Below are 25,231 nucleotides of genomic sequence, written 5' to 3'. Positions count from 1 at the left end.
AGGCTGATTTGTTAGAGGATCAGATCAGATTCTGATATCAGATGCAGCATTTCCTGCTGACAGCAGCCTGATTTTGATACCCATTGATATAAATATGCTATCTCTTGTAATATATAGTATAAAAATATTTGTTCTCCCTTTGGGTGAGGGTGTTGGTTAAGGGTAACTTTTCTGGACACATATCTGGGCAGCACTGGTCAAAAATCATAGTCTCACTTCTCAATTATCTCAGCTGTCTCTCTCCCTCTCTCTCTTTATGTGTGTGTATTTTTTTCCTTTCCCTAAAATAGCACAATTACTATTCCTATAATGTTATAACTTAACCTTAAACCTTGAAGAAGGGTAAATAAAGCTCTCGTAACATTAAACTTCCACACATGAGCAAATGTAAAGTGAGCCCTATATAATACAACTTACACACACACACACACACACACACACACAAAAAACCCCACTTTCTGTCTGCTTTCTCAGCAGGTAAATCTGCTAAACGCTATATCATTTAGGCCCGAAAGTGTTTTGCTTTTTGGACACTGGAGATACAACAAACAAATAAAAAATAACCAAGCATACAAGTAGCCTTACTACAGATGAGACAAGCTGATTACAGGACCACTCCAAAAGCTTGACAAAAGCTCAGAAACACTCTGTCTCTCCCTCCCCCCTCTCTAAGAAGCTAAAGGCCTCTTCTAATAGGTCTCAGTGGAGCTAATGAGGATTAGCTATGAATGATAGTGCTTGTTTCTGCCTATCAGTCCACTGCATTGGGAATTTACTGACCAGCTGGTCCACTAGAGCCTTATGAACCCCTCAACACACCCACACATCCCGTACGCACACACACAGAGATTTAATTACCAAGACTGTCAATCATACTTCAATTCCCATCAATGTCCAGTTTATGAATGAGTAAGCAATCAGCCTCTGCTATTTCCTTTTGTGCCACGAGGAGGTCCGGCGAGATTAATACACAGCCGTCAGCAGCTGACGTGCGGCTACAAACAGAATAAAGCATCATTACTTTGCAGCTAATTACCACTTAATCGCGTTATGCAAGTACTGGTAAATAGAATCTCCTTGCCTCGAAGCAGCACTGATCCTTATATCACAGAGACAGAGAGGGAAATTAAAATTAAAATAGGGAAGGAAACCTTTGAGCATCGATTAAAATGTACTTTTTAATGAAACAGCATTGGTTTGTTTGCAATTTGCATGCTGATAATGTGTATTTTAACCTCTTAAATGACCATAATCCACTGGCAGGTCCAAAATATTACTAAACAATTCTATAATCTAAGAATGATTCAGCCAGTTAGCACTATAATTTATGTTGTTGCTGAAAAATAAGCATTTATATGTTACAAGCCTGGGATTTTAAGGGGTTAATTTCACCTACCGGTGTCTCTTACAGTACAAAACAGAGCCTGACAGACACTTATGTTTATGTGCCATTTTGTCAGTATTTAATAGTGTTATATATATTCAGTTTTCTTGCTCATCTTTTTCAAACTATTTTGGAATCTCTGAAAGGCTATGCAAGGTTTGTTACTATTAAAAAAAAACAGCAACTGAGTAGGTGATCACCAGATTGATTACTAATAAACTTACAAATGCATCGATAGAGAATTTCTGGGCTGGTTACAAATATCTGATAAATAACACCCTGTTGTGGCCAGTGATATCAATAAATGATCACTTTAACTGTCTTGCATTTTAATGTAACTATTTACCGAAATCTAATACTGAATTATAATGTGTAGAAAACTCATTGATAAATTAATTTATATAATACAGCTAAATCAGTTATGACTATTCTTGTAAACTTTTTTGAAACACTGTAATTACCAGCTGTAATTTCATTATCAGAATGTAATGTGAAAAATCTTTGTTAATGATGTATCGCCTGTCTATATATCACACATGTAATAAATTAGGACTGTGGTTGCAGCCCTAAAAAAGTATAAGGAAAAGATTGACTGTGCTAGAATCAAATGTTGAGAGAGAGAGGGGTACATGCACTAGCACTCACCATCATCCAGTGTAATATCCTGCAGGCCAATGGAGCGGAAGGTAAGCTCTCTGTCCTCAGGCTCCTGCTTAATGTTCAGCCTTTCTCCCTCTGCAGGGAATGGGCCTTGCTGCTGCTGCTGAGTCAGAGGATGCACAAGAGGACCAGTGGCTGGCAGCCCAGTAAGGACAGGGCTGCTGGCTTGGGGTGAGGGCTGTCCTGAGTGGGACAGGGGGCCCAGGGGGCTGCTGGTTGGCGAGGGCGAGGTGGGAGACTGGTAGGGCAATGAGTGGAGCTGGGGTGAAGAAGGGCCAGAGTGGGGCGAAGGCACCATCCGGACCGGGGCACTGGAGGGCGTGGGGCAGGAGGCAGAGCGCTGGCCAGCCGGGTGATAGCCAAGTGGTCGCTGAAGCTGTGAGGCCGGTTGTCCAAGGGCATGAGTGGGTGAGGGGGGCAGTTGACCTGGGGTGGGACAGTGGTAGCCCAGAGAGTGAAGGTGAGGGGTGGAGTGGGCCATGGGCTGGTTACTGCCAGTGCACGCTACATGGCTAGGGCTCGAGGCTGGACCCCCTGCTCCAGAAGAGGCCGGGGCCGAAACAGGGGGCCCATATATCATCCCCATGCCCAGAGGCTGACACCCGGCTGGGTCGGGCTGAAATGGCACGCGCTCATAGGCCTGAGGGGAAGTGGTGCCAGGCATGGGAAGACCAGGCTGACCATTAAAGGGCAAGTTGTGCTGGAGAGGTTGGTAGGATGCTCTTGGGGCCGGGTGGAAGGGCATCTGGCATTCTGGAGCTGGGTGGAGGCCTCGGACCTGAAGGTGAGGAGGCAGGTGGGGAAAGGTGGGGGAGCCCATAGGGGCGATGGGTGCCTGCAGCGGGTGCAGGCTGGGGGCCAGGCCGCGTGGGGAGCTGGACAGAAGGCCGTCCTGCGGGTGGGAGTGCTCCGGGGAGGACAGCGGCTGAGAATGGACCAGGCCAGTGGCATGAGCCAGGGGCATGGGCATAGGCGGGACGGCAGGGGGTTCCAAATCTTCTCTGTGCTCCTGCTTAACCAGAACTGCAGGGAGAGAAAGAGAGGGAGACACACAAAATGTTAGACAATAGATATAAATTGACCCACAATTTTAATTAATCCTTTACACTAATTCAACCTATTTTATGAATTTAATTGTTTTTTTGTAAATACACACTCTTTCCAAATTTGATAACAACAACATGTGATAACAACACATTCAAAAAGCTATGACAGGTTTACTTTTATCCCTGTTCTACATCACCTTTCTTTTCAACAGCACTTAATAAACACTTGGGGAATGAAGACACATATTAATTCATTTTTTCTCTAACTCAGCCTTATTAAGTATTGTGCTTGCTGCGTTGTTTTCAAATTTGTCAAAACATGACAAATGAGTGATAATTAAGGCTTCAAAAATCACTAATAACCTAAATGATTTACTTCTAAACTTTTGAGCTAAGCTCAACAATAAGGATAGTTCCTAAAAGATTTAGCCTATTCCTAGACTGAAAAGAAGAATGGAAGGCTGCCAGTGTCAGTATAAATCAGTCCAAGACTCGTCCGTATCCGGAAAACTGTCCCAAAAAGCAAATGCCACATAGTGATCAGTAACCCATTTCCCAATCTGGCGTTTCCCTGGTCCACGTGTGGGGGTTTATTTTTACCCAGCGTCAACTCTGAGAGAGCATATGGTGCCCGCTCCGAGTGCCACAGAAACCAGGATCAGGTTTGGGAGAGGCATTGGGCTCTCTGCCCTCCAGCAAAGCTCCAAATAGGAACAAAAAAATCCAGTTCACTGCCGCTTTACTGGCCAAAGACTGTATCAATTGGACAGCAAGCCTTATGCTGATAGTCTTGTAAAAGGCTTTGTTGAATCCATGCGTGTGCAGTGTGTACTATCCTCACCTTTTGCATTAGTTTTTCATTCTCCTGCTCATACATTAAAGCCCCTTTACCCAGACAGACCACCCATCCACCCCCGCCCAAAGCAGGCCGCTGCTATGGCAACCACAGCCGCCACAACCCGCTCTGCGCTCGCTGCCCATGCTGCTGCTTGATTGGCTGAGGACGGGCGGGTTAGTGTGGAAAACAGGAAGCATGCTTTTGAGTGGGCGCTTTGTGGAGCGGGGCAGGTGGGCGGGAGGCTGGGCCTCGCTCTCCTGTGCTGCACGTTTAGGTTAGAGAGAGTGAGAAAAAAAGCTCACGTGTGATTAAATTACGCCAACGCTGATTTTCGGTTTGACTCACCTTGGGAAAATATATAAAATAATAACAAACCGATACACTTCCAGAGATAGTATGATCACACATGCAGAAGAACGACTTCATTAGAACTTCATTCTGTGAACGACTATATCTCAACACTATTCTAGACTTGCGTGCTCAAAAATGACTGAAAATTAAGGAAAAAAAACAAAAGACTTAATGGAAGATAAATCATGAAAATATTAAGACTTCCACAGAAATGACAGGACTGCAGAGAAAAAATGTCAATGATGATCACTGAAGGTCTGAACAAAATGTCACTGAAAGTCAACAAGAACAATAAATTCCGACAGAATGTAAAAAGGGGAATTCCAACGATTTATCAAAATTTCTTTGTAATTTAATCATTAAGAAGTAACGAAAAATCAGCAGAAAGTTTGATGTGAAAGTGCCAAAGAAGCGTACTAAGAACTGTTTGCAGAGATGGACACAGGAACCAGACAAGACTGCCTGATGATCAAATGATCACTATGAATGCCTCTTTTTTTTACTTTACTTTTTAAATGTTAGATTTTGAAAAGTCAGCAGAATTACTCTTTAACAGTCTTAAATGCTCCAATGTTAAAACATCAGTCAATGAGTGACTTATGACTTTACATGTCAAACTGGCAACAAACAAGAATCTTGGGTAAGACAGATGTGGGATTCTGGTACTTGGCCTTGAATATGTGATCAGTGGTAATAATTCGACCAGTCCCATAAAACTAGATCACTAGTTATTTCAGTGAAGGCAAAATGTCAGGACATTTTTCAGATTGTGACTCATTCCTAACTGCAGGCTAGATGTGTGAGTTTTGGCTCCTACTGTGTATGTCATTTGCATGTTTGAAGTTCTATGCAAATGCATTCCTTAATCATCTGACAGTCATGTTTCAAAGTGCTGAACATGAGCGGTTAGCAGGTGCACAACTGTTAGCAGGAGTAACCTCCAACAAACCACACACAGCAAAATGCAAAAGGGAAACACTCACTAAGAACAGGCTTAGCAGAGCACAGAGCACTAAAAGCCCTTTGGTGCCACCCCCAATGCATCGCAATGGCTTTTTGTATGTGGCATAAACTTAAAAAGAAAATTTTTGAGATGACAAAAATTTTTTGCTAGATGAATTGCAGTTAAACAACTGCAGTTATTCAGAGTAGAACAATATGTAACACATATATGTGCATTTGTCTGTGAGTGTGTGGATGTGTGCATGCAGTCCCACAGGAAAAAAAAACATTTAAAAAAGCTATATGTATTTTGACATTTGATATTAAGGATTATGTTATGACCCATTGAGATTATAATAAACATATACAAATTCATCATTTATAGGCCTTCTGTTGGGAGGTGACTGTTCCAAATCCTAACCTCTAAAATTTAAATTACGCACAGTTTGACTAAATAGGCAGAGCCTTATTTTAGCTGCACCCCTGCGTCAGTCAGACCTCAGTAGGGGTGGGAATCTCTTGGCACCCCACACTTCGATTACGATTCAGAGGGCCGCGATGTGATTATAAAACGATTATATTATCGATGCATCTTGATCTTGATGCATCTTTTTTTCTATACAGGATCTCTTTTATTCTCATTGTGTGATGACTTGGTACTTTTAAAGCAAAGTATTTGTAATGATCCATAATGAATTTACTTCCAATATCTTTGATTAATAAACCAAATGGAAGTGATGTGGTGAGTGAACTGGAAGACTCTTATTCACTGCTTTTGTTTGGAGCACATGAGACGCTGCTGCCATTCATCTGCGATAAAATGCACTGTTATGGTGAAATAAGATCCAGTGATAATGGATGTCCACGCAGCACGTTACAGCTGTCCTGCCTGTTTTCTTTAGTGATTTTATAACTCTGGATTTGGTTGTGTTGTAGACAGTCAGGGGTCCCTGTGTCAGTACAATATCTGCGAGACGGGACGTGAGCAATACGGCGCGAAAGCCCCGTTTCTCAGCAAGACTGCAGGTCACTTAGCAACATAGTCTCTCCTGGCTAGTAGCAGAGAGGCAGAGAGAGATTTACCTAAGACGAATATTTGGAGACTTATACGCATTTATAAGCACCTTAGTTGGTTTCGTGGAATTTTAAATCTGCAACGAGAGACTGTCAAATGATAAAAAGTTGTGAAGCAGAAGTCACTTCTCTTTCTAATTTTCCCGTTCCACCTTAAATGGTGCCGCATTTACATGCGGCGCCTAAGTCAGAATTTAAGGTGGAACGGAAACATTCGAACAAGAAACTGGAGAATAAGAAGCGACTTCAGCCTCGTTAAACAGCGGAATGCTGAGAGACATTTTACAATAAGCTGCTCTACTTCTGAGGAAAAATTTTCCGATGAAAAGGGGAGGAAAGCGGCTATAGTTGAGCTAAAGCTTAAAATGGAGCAAAGTTTTCGTTCATAATTTTTTAGCCTATACTAGGACATTAGCACAGACTGAGACATACTGGGCATTAAATGTTGTGGCTCCTACAGTGGTTTGATTTTTGTTGAAAGGACAAAAAGGCTCCTCTGAACATTTGTGACTCCTGATATAACCAGGCTTTAATACAGAGGGAGCAGGTCGGATTTCTCGCTCATCCAGTTGTGTTTTGGTTATATGCCGCCACAGACTGTCCGTGCGCTGCACTTCCAAGATTCGCCCTTTGCGTTCTGTCAACATTACGTTATAAATTAAAATTTAGAAAATTACAAATTGACAATCGATTCAGAATCATTCACATCTAAGAATCTATTTTTTCCTTCACCCCGGACCTCACCATGTTAGAGGAGTAAGCAGTAAGTGTGTGTGTGTGTGTATATATATATATATATATATATATATATATATATATATATATGTGTGTGTGTGTGTGTGTGTGTGTATGTGTGTATATATGTGTGTGTGTGTATATATATATATATATATATATATATATATATATATATATATATAGATACACACACACACACACACACACACACACACACACACTTAAAGATTATTTAAAGAACAATAATGGCAATTACACTACTACTAAAAATAAGAACAACAACAATAATATTACTTTTATTATTATTATTATGTGGTATGATGTGTGACTTGCCTGATACGTAGGTGAATCGTTGTGATTGGCTCCTTTTCCGCTTCCCGTTGCACACGTAGAACTGTACCTGCGCAGCGGAGGTGACGGACTTGCTGTGGTACGGCGGCACTTCCACCACAATACTCAACTAGAAACAGATACAACACAACATTCTGGTAACAATCACAAAGAAAGCTCTTCAAGCTAAAGCATTACAGGACGATTTTCCAAGTTTTTGAGCAATCTTACAAACAAAAGATTCTAAAAAGATTTTATCACTTGGACATACCGTTCTAAAAAAACCCTTTATTTAGTCTAAAACATAATGGTAACACTTTACTTGAACCCTGCTACATAAACCTGACATAACCATACCATAAACATGTCATAGCAGGTGTCATGCTATCTCATGACAGCACATACACCAGTCATACACCACTATCATGTTACCATTACTGGTAATTTTCATGCCACGTTTGATGTCATAAAAGCTAATTCGAGTACACTTAATGAAACATTAGCATGTGATATAAGCTGTAATAACAGCAAACACTAGTGGCATCTGCTATGACTATTATCAGCGCTCATGACAGAATAGGGCATCTGCCATGACATGTTTATGGCATTGTTATGTCACTGCTTTGTATCACGGTTTGAGTAAAATGTTACCATGTATAGTGGTATAGTGCAGAGGTTTTGTTGACTTTCAATTAACCAAAAAACACACATTTTCTACTGAGAACCCACTTTTGCACGTTACTGCACAGTTACGGTTTATTTGCTGAATTTTATATATGGTCAAAATAGAAATAAAATGTGGCCTGTAAAAACAATATGTAATGTTTTTTTTCCCCATATGAAGCAAATAAACAGAACCTCTGCACATATTTAAGTGTGTTCTCTGTAAATGATGAGTTAATTTATGTTCACTCAGAAAATCAACAAAACACGTCATTTGTTCTGCATAAAACTGCATATGAAGGTGGTTTAAGCTGTTTGCCGTTAAGAACATGATTTCTCAGTGCTGATGTTGTATGTAAGGAATATGATCAAACAAGAATTTGTCATTTCTCTCACAAACGTTTTGTATACACATGAATAGGGATGTCTTTAGTGCTAGTCTGATACTATAGAACAGAACAGAACTATAATAAGCTCTTAGTGATATGAAATGTGCTTCCAGCAATAAAAGAAGCCTTGTCTATCTTTTATACAGCGATGGGAAACACTGTAGCACACAGAAAGTGTTGATTCTATACGCTGATATATTAATATAGATAAAACCCTTTAAGCTGTCCAAATGTTTACTGTACACTTCTACAACTTAAAAATAAATCAGCCAGCTTGCACTGTAGTTCATATAATTACTGAATAATAAGCCTTAGGATTTCATTTGACTGGGACTTTAAGAGGTTAAAAAAACAACCAATGAAAGGTTCTTTAAGAAACTGAAAGAGCTTAGTCTACAATATTACTCCAAAGAACACTTTCTGGCACCTTACTTCTTAGGACTTTTCCAAAAATTAGTTGATGACAGTCTTTTTCAATGATCACAATGCTTTTTTGCTTATAGCATTCTGTGTTTTAAGATACATGGATAAAAGAAGGTTCATTTTACTCACTCCTTGGCTCTTCTCACGTATAATCTTTGCCTCCACCTCCCACTGTGGTCGACCATCTAAAGGAAAGACGACAAGAATTCAGCATTTTTCTCTACTGATGCCTAACATACAAATTCAAATCAGTCTGTAAGGAACTGAGAACGTAAAACTGCAAGGGTTTTAAAAGACTTCTCATTAAAGGGGACCAGGTTCTACCGTAAGCTTGCCAAGGAGCACTGTTGTGCCTGATACAGAATAATGAGGAGCACACAGAAAAATCCAAGAGCATTCCCTTTCCCTTCATGTTCCTCATATTAGTCATGATGTTTTTCATGATCAGATTCACTACGATGTCCAGCTCCTTCCCTTTACAATACTTGAACTCAAAACTGATCAGTTATTCAGTATGTATGTTCTTTTTTTGCTGTTTATAATAATGTTTATACAGTTGTATAAGAGGGATGTTTAGCATCCACTAGCAAGACTGCAGGGTCAACACTCTTGGCTTTAATTTGACTGGGCCATATTGACTAATAACTCTTGGCAGTGTGTTGCATATATACATCTGAATTTGATCTGAAATTCCTTTGATACCACTGTGCAGCAAAACCAACGTTTTAATCCATAGGGCCTGCATTCACTGCGGTTAGACCGCAGCAAATGCAAAAGACTTGATTCTGATGGTAAACCAGCTGTTTTTAACTAAACCATAAGACTAATCTTGTCAAATAATTTTTATATTCCCTTTCTGGATTAGCACTCATCCCACTCATTGCCCTCGAGTTACATCACTTTCCCTTAAAGAATTACATTGCCCCGTATTTTTACAGGTGGTTTATGCTAGCATTCAAATCACATTTTCTCAAATGTTCTGTGTATAACGGCTGACCAAAAGAAAAGCTGTTTAACTACAAGGCTGTTTCCTAGAGGGAAAAGAGGTCCAAACACTTCAATGGATAAACATTTCAGCTTTTCAGCTTTGCCATATCATATCAATGTCATACGCCATGCCATGTCAATGTCATTTCATTTACATGAAAAAAGGCCTGTCTCAAAGGCGAGAACAGCATTACAGGAGTGATTTTCTTTAGTTCTCTCCAGAGCCTTCGCACTTAATAGAAATATCAACCACACTCTTCGAGGGGAACCACAAAAGCTGTCGAATGCAGACGATTTCCATTTGCTCCTGGGACCTGCAAGGGCTAATGATGTCATTTATACAGCCTCCCGAATTCCCGCAGTGAACTTTTTTTACAGCTATTATAATGTAATCAGTATCTGAAATGTCCTGCTGGCTCTCTTGCCTGGGAAGAGTTATGGAGCAGTGAGTGGAACAACACAGTTTGTTTTAAAATGCCTCCACGTGTTCGTGTCGCCAAAGGCCTCAGAGGCCCTCGGAAACATACAGTCATACAGTTTTTTTTCCTTACTGCATGCTTAACTAATTAACTGGCCAGACAGAACAGAAGGCCAATCAGGAGAGGCGATGAGGAGCTGGGGAAGCTGGGTCTAAGCAATGCTGCTACCATGAGAGGGCCCAGTGCACACTATATAAACAACAGAAACAGTACAGCCCTCTTAAACTCTCTTTGAAGTGCTGGGAAGTTGAGCTAGTGTAACAGGTGGGCACTGAGGAGAATGGCTTGTATGTGACTGATGTGCACCTGTGTTTGTGTGTATGTTTTTGTTTTTTGTATATTTTCAGGACAAAAACAGCCCAGAAGTGGTTTTTAAAAGGTATATATTTTTAAAATATTAAAGAAAGGGTAAAAACACTACTTTTGGGTTAGTGAAATTAAGGTGTTAGGTTTAGCTCAGGGGTCAGCAACCCAAATGTTAAGATGAGCTATTTTGCTCTTTCAACAAAAATGTAAACACTCTGGGAGCCATGTGCATTTTACCATCTTGGCTGTAAATGTCTGAGCATGTGCTAAATGTCCTATTATTGGCTAAAATATAAAATAAAAACAAAAACGCAGACTTACTTTGCTCTGCTTTAAGGCTTAGCTCAGCTACAGCCGCTTTTCTCACATCTCTGGCAGCTCTTTAATCAAAAGAGGAATAGTTTCTTGTACAAAGTCTCTCAACGCTCAACTTTTTACACGGATGAAGTTGCTTCTCATTCTCCAGCTTCTTGTTTGAACTTTTGCATTCCACCTTCACTCGTGCTTGAGGTGCCAGAATGTAAATGCTGCACAATTTAAGACATAATGGGAAAATTCAAACAAGAAGCTGGAGAAAGAGGAGCTGACTTCAGCCTAGTGACTTTTTAGTGTTTGAAAGTTTCCTGTTGCAGATTAAAAGTATCAGCTGGAGTGCTTATAAATGCAAATTATCAATGTTTGACTTACATTTTTCTCTTTGCATTTTCATTAGCTACTAGCTAGGTGAGATTGTTGTCCATATATAGTATGGTGTAGTACAGTGACCAGGTTTAAAAGTTGGTGAATTAGCAGTTATAGGCTTCATTTATTTAATTTCCATTCAAAACAGCCATTATGTACAAGTTATTTGTTTTTAGGAGATATTAGATAGATCAGAAATAAGATAACACACGCACAAGGAAGGTGAAATCCCAAAGGAGTTCCAAAACGGGAGCTCAAAAAATGACTGAAAGATAAAGAGAAAATGGGACTTTTATCAACTGTGTAAGACGTGGTACGCCATCAAAACTGTCACCATCAGATAAACAGTTCTTAAAGCGTTCATCTTTGAGAGAGAGAGAGGAGAAAATCAAGCTCCACCCCTGCTTCAGATCTGAAAAAAAATCTAATAAAAAGATGAAAATTTCAAACCAAATAAAAAAACGTTGCTGGTGTTCTCAGAACATGAACAGAGTCCAGACCTCATCATAACTGAACGTGTTTAGGACTACATGAATTGTGAGAAGCAGAAAAAGCAACAAACATCCGAAACTGAACTTTGGAGGTGTGGGAAATCCTTGCGGATTTCTTTGAAAAACTGAAAGAAAGGAAGTAATATAGATAAAGAGTGATCACATAATGCATATAGATGTTAACACTCCTGTGTTAACATGTTTTTTTGCTTTCTTCTCTGTTGAAAAATAAATAACTTTGACTAAAAATTAAACAAAGGTAAACATATCAGGTAAATGAGAAATATGTATCATGGATTTCATATCAAAATCTTGTAACAGCCTTTTTTTGTTTATTCTTTTTATGCAATTTGAAAACAGCAGCTGGCATTTACAGAACGTTCCATGTGAATATTTCATGATGAATGGACCAAATGATCCAAAATGACTATAAAGTTAATAAACACGGTTACTTCACATGCATTTAATTTAAAATGAACATTAAGTTCTGTTTTCTTCTTAACACTTAGCAGATATGAAGTTTTGTTACAACAGTGACGTCTTGCCACTGTATAAAAACAAACACGCATGTGTGTGCATGTTTCATAGAAAGTCTTCCTCAAAACACTGAAGCACTTTCCTCTACCTGCCACATGCTTTTCAGGGCTTCTGCTCTATACGAGAAACAGGTATAGCAACAGCTTTACTTGACAGTCAACGACACACACCTAAAAGCTTTTAATGCTTGTTTACTGGTTTCTCCCCACCTTTTCTAAAACTGGAGGCACTGACACAAACGATTCTGCTAATCCTCAGCTCCATCAAACCTTGGTGAAAGTCTCGGTGAGGGATTTCTGGCTAGCTCTGGACCCCTGTGTGTCTACAGGCTTTCTGCTAATCCCACTACGACCTTGGATGCCTTTGACATTGAGAAATGCATTTTTGCTGCACATGTTGACATTCAACACACACCAGAGAGGGCCCCACATGCACTAAAGGAGGCAAGTACAAGCATGAACCAAAATACTGAGGCCTGGAGACACACGCACCACCCCAACCCTTCCCTCCAGAAACACCAGTGCTGTATGAATGGTGCCTAAATAAACAGAGTCAGCAAAAATACATTTTGGCATTTGAAGAGACAAGATGTGGAAAGGAATATCCCGCCAGCGAATGAGTTTTTAATGCTATCATATCCAGCAGATGGTTAAGGGTTTGCCTCCACTCCCGTTGTAAAAACTTCCTCAGTCATTAATGGCCAAAACACAGCCAAACCTACAGGTCTGCAGTTGATTCCACCGCAAGTAGTCATCACATGCAGTCTTCCATTCGTGGTGTTTTTCATCCTGACACCCAACATTAAATGTGATGAAAAACAACAGACTAACCCTGACACCCCCCTCCTTTTCCTGTAAAGTTATTATTTCGGAGATACGAGGTTGTGTTTCAACAACAGCAAAATATAACAATACATCATTGTGTTGTATCAACCTGTATCGTAGCATATCATATTGCATTTTAACGCTTTATCATGACTAGCCTGTTAGATTGTAGCTAGTGCGTTAATTTGTGGCTGACATATTAGCTTTTGGTAAGAGTGCTGGATCAGGACTCTTTGCTTCACATATTGTACTTTTATAATCTTAAATGCTCTAACAAAAACTACCCTACATAAGATTTCAGGATCTGGTGGAAATGTAGGTAACACCATTTGTGGTTAAGAATTCTTCCCCAAGTGGATGAATCTGACGATTGTGAGTCTGTTGAAAGAGCTTTCAAAGAGAGCTCAATCAAAACTTTGTGAAGGATGTGTCTTCCAATGAAGTAAGTGAATTACCTTCTATTTCCATCTTTTCTGAGGCACACTTTCTTTTCCAGCCTGTGCATTCAATAGAAATATCAGATTTTAAGTTTAGACATATCAAATTGTATTTGTACAATCTTTAGAAATAGGTGTCACAGGCTTTTTAAGTGATGCTGCAGAAGAACCATTTTTGGTTCCCTAAAGAACCTTTCTGAAAGAGATTTGTGTGTGTGTGTGTGTGTGTGAAGGTTCTTTTAAAGGAATCTTCACATAATGTAAGGGTGCTTCCTACAAGTTTTGTACTAAGTGGAGGTTCCAAAAGAAACTTCAAAAAGTTTCTTCTCACTCAGATCTAATTTACATAAGTTGTTCTCAAAAAGTTCCATCTAATAAAAGTTTTTTTAGGGAAGCAAAAGTGGTTCTTATATGGCAGTGTGCTAAGAACCCTTCTGACAACTTAATTTTAAAGAGAGTAGAAAAACCAATGTGCTTATAAGGAATGGCAAATCTTTCAATTCTGCAACACTGAACAATTTAAGGCCAAATGATTCCCAGGGGCCCTGCAATGGACTGGCAACCTGTCCAGGGTTTATCCTGCCTTCTGCCCAATGACTGCTGGGATAGGCTTTAGCAGCCCCCATGACCCAGAAGGATAAGTGTTTTAGAAAATGTGTGTGGGTGTGTGTGTTTTCCAGGACTGTTTTAAGTCAGAAATACTAGTAAGGTCAATCCTCATGGTATAACTGATAGCTGCGTTTAAATCAAGAACTTCAGAAAGAATCACTGACACAGAAGCGCATTGTATAAATGACCTGCGCGATTAGAATCAGTCCATCCAATTATCGTAGATCCAATAAGTCCTCCAATTCAATTAGATTCAATCTGTAAGTCATGATTAGGACCTAAAACTAAGATCTTGTCCTCTATCAGGTTGTAGGCAAGGCTCTCAACTCAAGAGTGGTCCCTGGGGACCGAGCCTGCATTTCCAGACACATGGCCCCCAGCCAGGCCAGCCAGGGCAAGCGTTTTCCGACATCTTGGACTGATTTGCGGACATCATCTCACTTATTCCAGGCTCCAAGCCCTTAGCCTGGGGTGTAAAGGATCCAGCTCAAACTTTCCTTATGCCCAACTCTGGAAAAGCTGAGCAGTAACAAAACAGGGGTTAGTCCAGAGCAAAGATGTGCAGCATTCCGATAAAGAAATTAACGTGTCAGGGAATCCCAGCATGCACAGACTTGGTTTGCGCAAGCGATACACCCAGACTTCATTGCAGACGACAGCCTATTACTCCACAGCTACCCTAAACACGCTATTCTGCTTTTAGCAGTGTTGACCAAGGAGTTCCACCTGTGGCAAACATGACTGGAAAATCAAGAAGAGGCAAACGCTCATCCACCTACCACTACTGCTTGGCTTAGCTCTCGGCAGTTTGAAGAGGCTCAACATACCGTGACTCTGATAAACACAGACAATGTCATTACCTTCTCCTTATGGTTCAAAATCAGCAGTCATTTTTCCACCACACCCATCTAAGCTTCCTTTACCTTTCCACTCCATGACTATTTGACAAATACCAAATGCCACCCTGAACCTCCTTACAGCCTTACTTCACAGGCTGCTGATTAGAAAGGAGATGTGCAATTGGAGAACATACAGACTGTCCATCAAACGCTTGGGAACATCTCACTTTCTTCTGAAGTGTTCAGAGTAATGCTTCAAAAAATCAATTAAGTGTTTATTTAAGGTTTTTTTCCATTGTCAGTGTAGTGTCATATATATATATATATATATATATATATATATATATATATATACACAGATATTTTTCCAAGTTCAGTCTTACATCCAAGGCATGAAATCACAAATGTACACTAATTAGTCAATAAAACTTTACTCCATATCTTAGATGTCTAGTTCTTTTTGTCTCCTTTTCTCAGTAATGGCCATTGACAGCTACACATTTTTTCAGACCCATTCTCACAGTAGAAGGATGGACAGAAACACCTGTGATGTTTTTTAAACCCCATTTTTAAAATAATTTGAATAATTATTTTTTACCAAAAAATTAATAACTTTGTGGACTTCAAAATGAAATAAATGAAAGGGTGGTCTATGACTTTTGAACAAAACATGCAAAAGTTTTAACATAAAAAGTTTTATGTTATGTTTGTTAAAGCCTGCAAAGATTTTAACACAAAATAGCTGCTTAAATTTTTTTGCCTATTTGTATTAATTTAGCTTCATAATGAATGGGCATAAAGACCAAATTTTGTCTAAATAATCATTTGCTTGCCTTTCCAGACTATATTTAAAAACACATAATGAAATGTTTTGGCCACAAAGGTAGTTTGACTGATGACTGTGGTATAGAATTACTCCCAAAATTGTATGGTTCTCGACTTTTGTTTCAGTTAATTTTTAAAGAAACATCAACTGAAAGGTTCTTTAGGGAACCAAAAGTGGTTCTTCTATGGCACTGTTTCACAGAATTTCTTTTCTTAGTTCAGACCACCACTTCAATATTTAGTCGAAGTATGAGAAGAGATTGTATAAGTGTAGGAGGGGAGAGAACCAAATCTTTGATCTGGCCAAAGATCTATGTGGCTTCTGCTTTAAGATGAACAGAGGCACACTGAGAGATAGGACTGTGAAAGAGGGAGGGGCTGGGTAGGTGGTGGAGTGTGAAAACTTGACAGCAAACAGAAGGCAAAGATAGAAACACATCCTTTCATACCCATAGCACTGACTTGTCCTCTCACGATGGAAGGATGGACAGAAACACCTGTGGATTCTTTAAAATCTGTAACAAGGGCAGGGCTTGATTTTCTCCTCTTTCTCTCAATGACGAAAGCTTGTTTATCTGATGGTGACATCAGGTCTCATACAGTCGTTAAGAGTCCCATTTTCTTTGTATATTTTAATTTTTTAAATCCTAGTTTTTGGAAATTTCTGTTTTTTCACTTATTTTCAGGCACATTTTGTCAGGATCTCTGCAGCTGTACATACGATATTTCAGGTTAGTGGTTCTCATCCCTGGTTCTGGAATACAGTCCAGGGATTCTCCAGGACCAGGCTTTGGAACCTTTGTGTTAAAATTTGCAAAAAGGCAAAGAAAACCTGCTCATTTATCTTTTTTTTAAGTTAGGTGTCCCCAAACGTTTCACAGACATTGTAAGAATAGTGTTTATGTGGCATTCATATGACACACTTTAATTTGATTAAAACAAAAAGTGTGAGGGTGTCTGCAAAAAACTCTCTTAGAATCAGACAGTGTGTCTCTCAAACAGACACATTCTGAGGGCAGGCATGGACTCGTTGATCCCAGGATGCCACTGCTTGCTTGACACTGTACCTCCCTTGTGTTCCACTACAAGAAGTGATGGAAAAACGTGAAGGAAAATGAGAGCAGCTGCTTGAATTGGTGGAAAACATTTAAAGGAATACTCCAGAGTTATTCAACCTAATCGCTGGAATATGGTTGATTATAAACAATAATTTTGAGGTATTTTCATGTTCATTTTCATTTAACGAGCTCACGCATGGACACCACAAAACCTTGTGAACGTAACCAAAATAGCTTTTTTATTATGTGTTGCCACAGCGTTTGAAAGTTGAATAAAAGTTCAGCTTCGAACAGCTTCGGTAAGACATCCTAAGATGTGTATTGTAAGGGTTGCAGTTTCATATTATATGTAGGCGTATATAAAACCATTCAAAGTACATGTACATTTTAAAGCACAATTACTGTTATTTGCTAATTTAACAAATGTTGTAGCACATTTTAGATTTTATGTGTTTTATGTATGTCAAATTCAACCAAGAAAATATGTGGTGCAATTTGTAGAAAAATCTGTGCACTAAAATTTGCATCCTCTCTGTAGAGGACGTGCTAACTCATTTACATTTACAAAAAACATAAACAAAGCAGGACATTTGACCAGGGGTGTTCAAAGGTTTGCATACAGGAGTGGTCAGATATTTCAAAGTTTTATTCATAGAATTCAGCAACTGACCAAAGACTTCTATATGGGAAGGTTTGAAGTCAATTAAATTTCTGTTGTTTTCAAAGTACACGGAAACAATTTAATTGATGTCTGTGGTTACTGACAACATGCTACCTCTTGCAGAAGACAGAGATTAGGTTGCAACATGCTTTAAGTCAACTGAAATTCAAAATGGACAATGAAATTATGAACAGTTTGGCTTGAGGCAGATGCAGCAGTGTGAGTGACCCCTGAGTCACCACAGCTGCAGGTGCTCACAGATCCAGGTGAACTTGGCAGGAGCCATTACTGCAACTACCGCCCCCAACTGTATGATGGAAGAGCACATGCATGTTTGATCTGAGAAAGAAAATATGTGGCTGAGTGAGGCTTTACATAATGAAATCTCCTTTAAAAAAAAGAAAAAAGATGAAAGTACCCTTTTTCGTGAGTGTGTGCGTGTGAGAGCTTTGGTAGGTGTCTTTCACACTTTCGTGTACACACACACACACCCTGGAGGGAAAGGGAAACCGTGGGAGGTCAAGCTGCTGATACACCGTTGATAATCTACGCAACTCTCTCACACACAAGGCTGACACATCCTCTATATGAGTTGAGTTAATAAATGACTAAAACCACCAACTCCCCATTCACTCAATAGGTCTAATTTCCATGACCTACACAAGATAAAGCCTATTTCCTAAACAGAGTGCTCAAAATACTTCATACGTTCATGAGAAACATGAGTCTATGGGCTGTTTCAGATTCTAAGAGCTTTTTCTCATGCCTTAAAGTAAGAGAATCAGGGTTTTTATGTGTACTGAAGTTGATCTTATATCTATAGACTCATAACCGGCAGACTGGTAAGCAGTGAATCTCATCACTGTTTCTGCTGTCTGCCACAGGATGTATGCAAAATTAAGGTGTACTTCAAATAAAATACTCACAAAATGCATTCTAATGTACTTACACAGCCATCTGCAGAATTTTAAACGTAGCTAGTCAAATTATATTTCACATACATGAGAAAATAAGTATGGCAAATATGGCAATTTTCTGCACCTTTTTACTTTTACCTCTTTTTAGTAGTTTAACATATAAAAAACACAAAATATAAAACATATGAAACTTTTGCGTAAAGCATATTTTGCATTTTTTTATGTATGTTTCATGTGTTAAATTTAGCAAATATATAGTAATTCTGCTGTTTTCTGTAGTAGATATGGTCTTTGCAAATCTACAAGATATGTGATTTGACCGTCTTGTTCATATTTTTGCATATGATAGTACGCCATCCTATCGTTTCAGATTTCCAGTAAGGCTTTTCTGAAATAAATGCAGAGTGACTGGACGGCTTAAACAGTTGCTAGATGGCTGCTAAGGGGCTGCTGAATAGTTACTATGGCATTTTAGGAGCTAATTTTTTATAACTCATTATTACAATATCCCAGTTGTTTGCTACGTTGTTGCCCTGGTATCCCAAGTGGTGGCTAGGGAGCTACTAGGTGGTTGCTCATTTAACGACAACTGTATGAAACCATACGTCTGATCAAAAAGCTGTGTACGAGCCCAAATTTCTGATAAGATCATTCCATACCAACATTGAGTGTGAATGGTGATATCCTGAAATTGGGCTGAGGGCTGAGTGAATGGAAGAAGAAGAACATACGAAGAATAAGAATAGCATTGTGCATCGCATTTAGTAATGTATTTTTGTTATATATATATATATATATATATATATATATATGTATATATATATATGTATATATATATTACAACCTGCTGTCAAAGCTGGAATACAGGACTATGTCACTGTACGCCAAGCATAAAAGCAAGGAATAATTTGATGTTAAATATTTCTCACTGGTGCGCTGTTGAAACAAGCAGAGACTCAGAGACTGAACATTCAACCAAATAAACATTTGTGTTCATGAGCAGGAGATTTTCATTATGCTTGAATTTGATGAAAAGTCTTTACATTTTTGCCATGTTTTTTTTCATTCCTTGAAACAAAACTCGAAAGGGCAGACTTAAAGCTTTTGATGAACTGCGTAACAAATGATATAACTACATATATAATTAAGTAGTTATATAGAAATAGTACAACAAAATAACAGTAACAACTATTGACTACTAAGGATTAAAATACATGATGAATACACAAAATGCACAAAAATGCACAGAAATGTAAGTTGTTCTATTTTTGTCTTTTCACAGTAATCCATCCATCCATCCATCCATTTTACTTTAATCACCATTGTATGCAGAAATCTGAACACTCCCAGGTGAAATTACAAGTTAATCAAACTTAAATGCAACATTTTTCTGCTGTTATTAGTGCAACAATTCAATTTACTTACCTTGGGAAAAAAGACATAAAATATTTAATGAGTGTTAACTTTTGCGCAGGCCACATTTTATGTTTTATTTTTTTCCCCAATATTTTAAATTCAGGAAATAAACAGTAACAGTGTGCATGTACTTTGTCTATGGTGTCCAAAGCTTTGAATATGACCTCAAGTATGACAGACAACTGAAGTTATTATTGCAAATTTAGTGCAAAGAAACATGTTGCTAAATCCTGTAGTTTTATTATTAAAAGGCTACCAGTTCAGCAGGTTCTAACATGCAAGCCCTCTTTAAAAACACAACTTTGATGAAAATGTGATTGCATTGGCAATGGCACAAGGCCTCACAGCTGCATCACTCATCAGTCCTGATTAGTTGCATCATAAGTTTAAATAAATATTATATTCTTTTGGAAGCAGTCATATACTGGGAAATAAATTAGCCAATGAGATTGTGGTTCATTTCCCACAAAAATATGGCATCCATTTCTCCAGAAAAAAAGAATCAGTACTCTGAATCCACCTTCCAGACATCTTTCCAATACAATGCACATCAACATAACTAAAATCATTACTTTAGTTTGGCTATAATACTATATAATATAATGAACTTATGTAATGTATAATGCAATTATGCATTATATTAATGTAATTATACAATGACTTCTTCAACAGTAAATTACGCAACCAATCACATTTATATCAGATTTACGTTAGCAGCAGGTTTCGCTTCTGGTCAGAAGTAGGTCTGCACTTCTAATCTTTTTACATTTGCATTGATGCTGAAAATAAAAATGGCACAAATAAGACTACACTTTACATCAAATTCAAATCATAACACAATCATCGCTTAACAAGGAATCATTTGCAACACACTCACATTTATGCACTCGTGTTTCGGTGAGGCACAGTGTAATACACATTTACCCACAAATATGAGCAAAATATAAAATCTTTCAGTCCTGTTAACATATAAAAGTTTCACTGATTTGCTAGCCTGTATATTTTCTCCAAACAGCAATTTCAGTATTCAAACACCGGCATCTCAAATGCTAACTGAGGTATACAGGCACATACCTAGAGTGGACGCTTCTATAAAGCAAATCTCAGTGTATTCTCTCACACTAAAGCAAGTGATTCCGAAGAAATGGCTCTTACCAGGGCCTTTCTCCAGGAAGATGACCTTTGACTCAGGAAAGAAGTTGGAACCTGTGATGACCATCTCTTCTCCTCCACTCACAGGACAGCTGCTCACACTGACTTTTTCCACCTGAGGTAATTCCAGTGCCGATCGCTGGGCTAAACACACATGCATGGACATATAAACACATGTATGAGAGAAAGAAGAACCTAGACTCTAAGTAGTTATATACAGCAATGAAAAAATGTCATATTACTCGTAACAGCAGCAGATCATTCTACGCCGCTATATATTTAAACTTTTTTTTAAAGAACTGTGTATAATAGGTCCTCCAATGTGTTGATTATATATTATAATAACAACTGGCCTAACACTACCACTGCTACTGCTACTAATTATATCATCAACCACTTATTTAGAGGGGAACTAATTTCTCAACTTCCCAAATTTCCACAAAATTCTATTGTTGAAATGTGAACAGTCAATCAGAGTGCCTTGATGTGAAATGTTATATTGCAGAGAAACTTACCAAATCAGAACCAGAGGTTGTGACTTCTACGATGCAAATTTAGTAATTTTATTTACTATTCAGAACTGCATTCAACCTACATGTGTTTTCTGAGTTTCTATGTGGAACACAGACAATTATAAAATAATGGTAAATCAAAAAATAAGTTATCTTAGAGTTCTGCTTTATTGCAAAACTATCAAAAAATAACCTCTCAAGCATCAGACAGCACATCTGGTTCACCTTTTTCCTCTATCCTTGTGATTTTCCTACATCTTTGTGTGGGAGGAAGCAATGTTTTATACATATTTTACTTATTTTTCTCAGTTTAATATACTTCCCTATGCTCATCTTTGATGAACAGGGAAAAATACTTTATTTTAGACAATAATTTAATCATTTAATTTAGAACACACTAATTGTAGTGTGTTTTAACCTAGAATTTTCTGATCTGTGAAGAAAGAGTCATTTTCTGGGTGTTGATGCTAACTCTCATTGGCTGACTCCATTTGGAAGTCTTACTGTGCAAACATGGTAGGGGGCATAGTCGGGGTCATCATTACTTTGTTATGTATGGATCAAAAATGGCCATGAGACCCCGAGACAAGTTCAAGCCAGTGTCAGATACAGAACATGAAGAGGCTGCTGCAGAGGCCCAACCAGCAATCAGGATGCAGCAGGATGTTTCCGCATTTTTTTTGCTGTCAGTTTTTGCCAGTGCATACATACAGGAATTTAATGTTAAACATAAGCATAGACATCTCTGACGGGTTTTGGATCACTATTCCGATGAAGGTCAGAAAACAGCACTCCAAGTTGAAATGCGGCCATGAACTGACATCATTAATCTCAAAAGGGATGCATTCATCCTGGAGGGCACATCATGTTACCAGTCAAACTGAAATATACAGGGTGAGTCAAAAGTCACAGGACACCATTTTTTAAATTTTATTATCAACTTTTATCTCTGGGATCATCTCAAACAAATTGTGTATGCTGAGAAATCCGCAACAAACACCACCTTCAGCACCACATGGTGGAGGCTTGTGACAGCATTACTCCAGAGATTCTCATGCGGGTTCATAACGATTGGATCCTGTGCCTTTAGCTCTGTGTTCAGCACCAGGGACAGCACATTGAACACGTCAAATAGCTGTGCATCACAGGCAACGTCCCCAGTTGTTTCTGAATCTGATTGCGGCAATCGATTTCTGAGACAATTCTGGTCTTCTTTGATATGCTACATGACCACCTTCGATTGGATAACTGTCCAATCAAATATTGCAGCTTTCAAGATGGCGGCCATGTTCCGGATGTAGCCTAAAAGATAGGCCCTCTCACCCATTACTTGCTGGGGTATTCAGGTATGTCATTTTCCCTTTTGTTTATCAAATAAAAGGGTGTCCTGTGACTTTTGACTCACCCTGTAGAAACCAACTAGGTGTTTGTACCTGGCATTCATTGCAAAATGACAGAAACAGGTGGTTATGGTTATTCTAGACAAGAATAATGCCAAAATGCCCTTAAAAATACCCTTAAACATCAGAGACATCACATTTTATGATTTCTCAAATGGAATATAAAAAAACAAATTACATGTATGTAAACTGGCAGGGAAAACAGATTTGTTTTCTTGGTATTATTTAAATTCTTCAGACATCTGATTCCAGTCACTGCTGTTGACAAAGATTCTAAATGACAAGTTTCTCTCTTTTCAAATCAAGTAACTCTGGATGTTTTTTGCATCTTAATGATTTAATTCTGCAAAACATTTGAAGAATCCATTCCTCTTCCAACAGTGTAATGACCTTTAAAGTGTATGACTTACAGCACTCTACAGGGATAGAGGCAGCTTGTAAAGAGAGCACTTTTCCGTTGGGTTGTGGGATATGCACTCGAAACACCACACGAACACGTGTATTTTTACGCCCAATGTCTGTCTCTCCTTTCCTCAGCTCGATGTCTGAGTTTCTCAACTTCAGAATCCCAGCGCAGTCAATACTACAAAACATGACAGCAGTAAAACCTCGTCAGTCAATACTAGGAAAAAACAAGAAACAATACTACTACATTCACTCCTCAACGTCCCTCTTAAACCCTGGTTCAAATACATACAGCAGCTCATACCTCAAAGAACAGAATAAAAATGAATTCACTATTTTAAATAACACTTTAATTTACAATTCAATTAACAGCCATATTGTTTACAATGAATACAGAAGTAATTCCCTTAAGGAGTGGCAAAAATAGAAGTGGACTTCACTGCTACTGAAACTCTTCAGCCATTCTTTATAAGGCAGCAATAGTCAATAGTAGAATATTTTAAGCAACTACTTAATTACATCAATCATTAAATCATTAAATACACATCTTCTGAGCTGCTTCTCCTTCTGGGTTGCGGGGGTCCTGGAGCTGATCCCAAAGCTCATAGGGCGGAAGGCAGGTTACACCCTGGACAGGTTGCCAGTCCATTGTAGGGCATTGTTAAATATGAAGAACTAATTTAAATTAAGTTCAAATATCTGACCATCTAGGTTTTATGACTTGTATACGCTGGTTGTAAAACCATGGAAAACTGAATTGTGGTTTTTGCTTAGTCAGACGCCCATACATTTTCCTTGGAATCAGACTTGCTGTTGGTTCCTAATAAATATGAGCCACAGTGGAAGACATTACAGTGCTCTTTGAATCTGAATTTTACAGTGTTCAAGTGTGTGTGTGAAGTAGTACAGGATTCAAAGTAATGTAAAACAGAAGCAGATCTAACACTACCTGGCAGACATGTTGTTTTCAGGAAGAAGTGGAATCTCCAGAACCTTGGTGCTAGCGATCATGATTTCCTGGCTGGCTGTAGCCACTGTTTTCCCTGTGATGCGGTGGACCTGATAGAAAGCATGTGGCCTCAAATAGCGGTCATCTGCTGTGCCGATGAACATCTGCAGGTTTACGGGCTTCTCGTTGTAGCCAATGAGCTGAGAAGACAAAAAAGAATGAAAGAAATAAAGGGGAAGTCAATGGAACATACAGCACTGTATGAAACTCAGACAGCACCCTTCATTTATTTAGTTTCCAGTCTAAACAACCATAATAAGCTATTCATTTTTAGCATGCATCAAATATCACATTTTTTCAGTAGAGTGTCCACTCTTCGCCTTTATTACAGCTTCCGTTTTTTTCAGAAGACTTACTTTCAGCTTTTCAAAGTAATCTGTGGGGATATTTTACATCACACCTTCATAATTTAGTCTCAGAAGTTGGTAGCATTTCTGCTTCTCATGATCCCAGTAATCTCAAACACATTCAATGATGTTGAGGTCTGGACTCTGGGGTGGACAATCCATTGTTCTGGGAACTCATCTGGAAACCAGAACACTATTGCCTCTGGTACTTATCTCTGCTTCAACATCACATTTTCCTCATTCACATCCTTCACTAAAGTCCCACTCAGGTGCACACAGCAACTTTTCTCAAACCCTCATCTCAGTCATTAGCCTGAATGTTCTAAAACCTATCCAAAGCAGATCTTAGCTGCCAATAAGACTGACGCAAGGGATGAATGTGAATGGCTTGCGCATATGTGAGAAAAATGACACAGGAGAAAAGAGAAGAGTGATCTTGATCTTGCTATTGTAAAACAGATACAGCAAAAGGAGTTATATACGTCACACTTGGGTCCAGTA

At 38.8% G+C, this 25,231-nt stretch overlaps 1 protein-coding gene across 2 annotated transcripts in view; it reads right to left on the bottom strand.

The window, feature by feature from the left end:
* Nucleotides 1-25,231, bottom strand: part of nfatc3a (nuclear factor of activated T cells 3a) — a 118,436-nt gene that overhangs the window by 23,822 nt on the left and 69,383 nt on the right. For both annotated transcript variants that reach the window (XM_017706175.2, XM_017706176.2), the window contains exons 4-9: nt 24,324-24,523; nt 23,380-23,552; nt 21,061-21,201; nt 8,968-9,023; nt 7,367-7,493; nt 2,030-3,067 (exon numbers count right to left, since the gene is read on the bottom strand). In XM_017706175.2, the coding sequence (XP_017561664.1) occupies nt 2,030-3,067; nt 7,367-7,493; nt 8,968-9,023; nt 21,061-21,201; nt 23,380-23,552; nt 24,324-24,523 (1,735 nt within the window). The remainder of the gene's footprint in view (nt 1-2,029; nt 3,068-7,366; nt 7,494-8,967; nt 9,024-21,060; nt 21,202-23,379; nt 23,553-24,323; nt 24,524-25,231) is intronic.

The sequence above is a fragment of the Pygocentrus nattereri genome, chromosome 25 (assembly GCF_015220715.1).
Source record: "Pygocentrus nattereri isolate fPygNat1 chromosome 25, fPygNat1.pri, whole genome shotgun sequence".
NCBI lineage: Eukaryota > Metazoa > Chordata > Actinopteri > Characiformes > Serrasalmidae > Pygocentrus > Pygocentrus nattereri.
The sequence above is the reverse complement of the archived record's forward strand: the minus strand, read 5'-3'. Positions and strand labels throughout refer to the sequence as shown.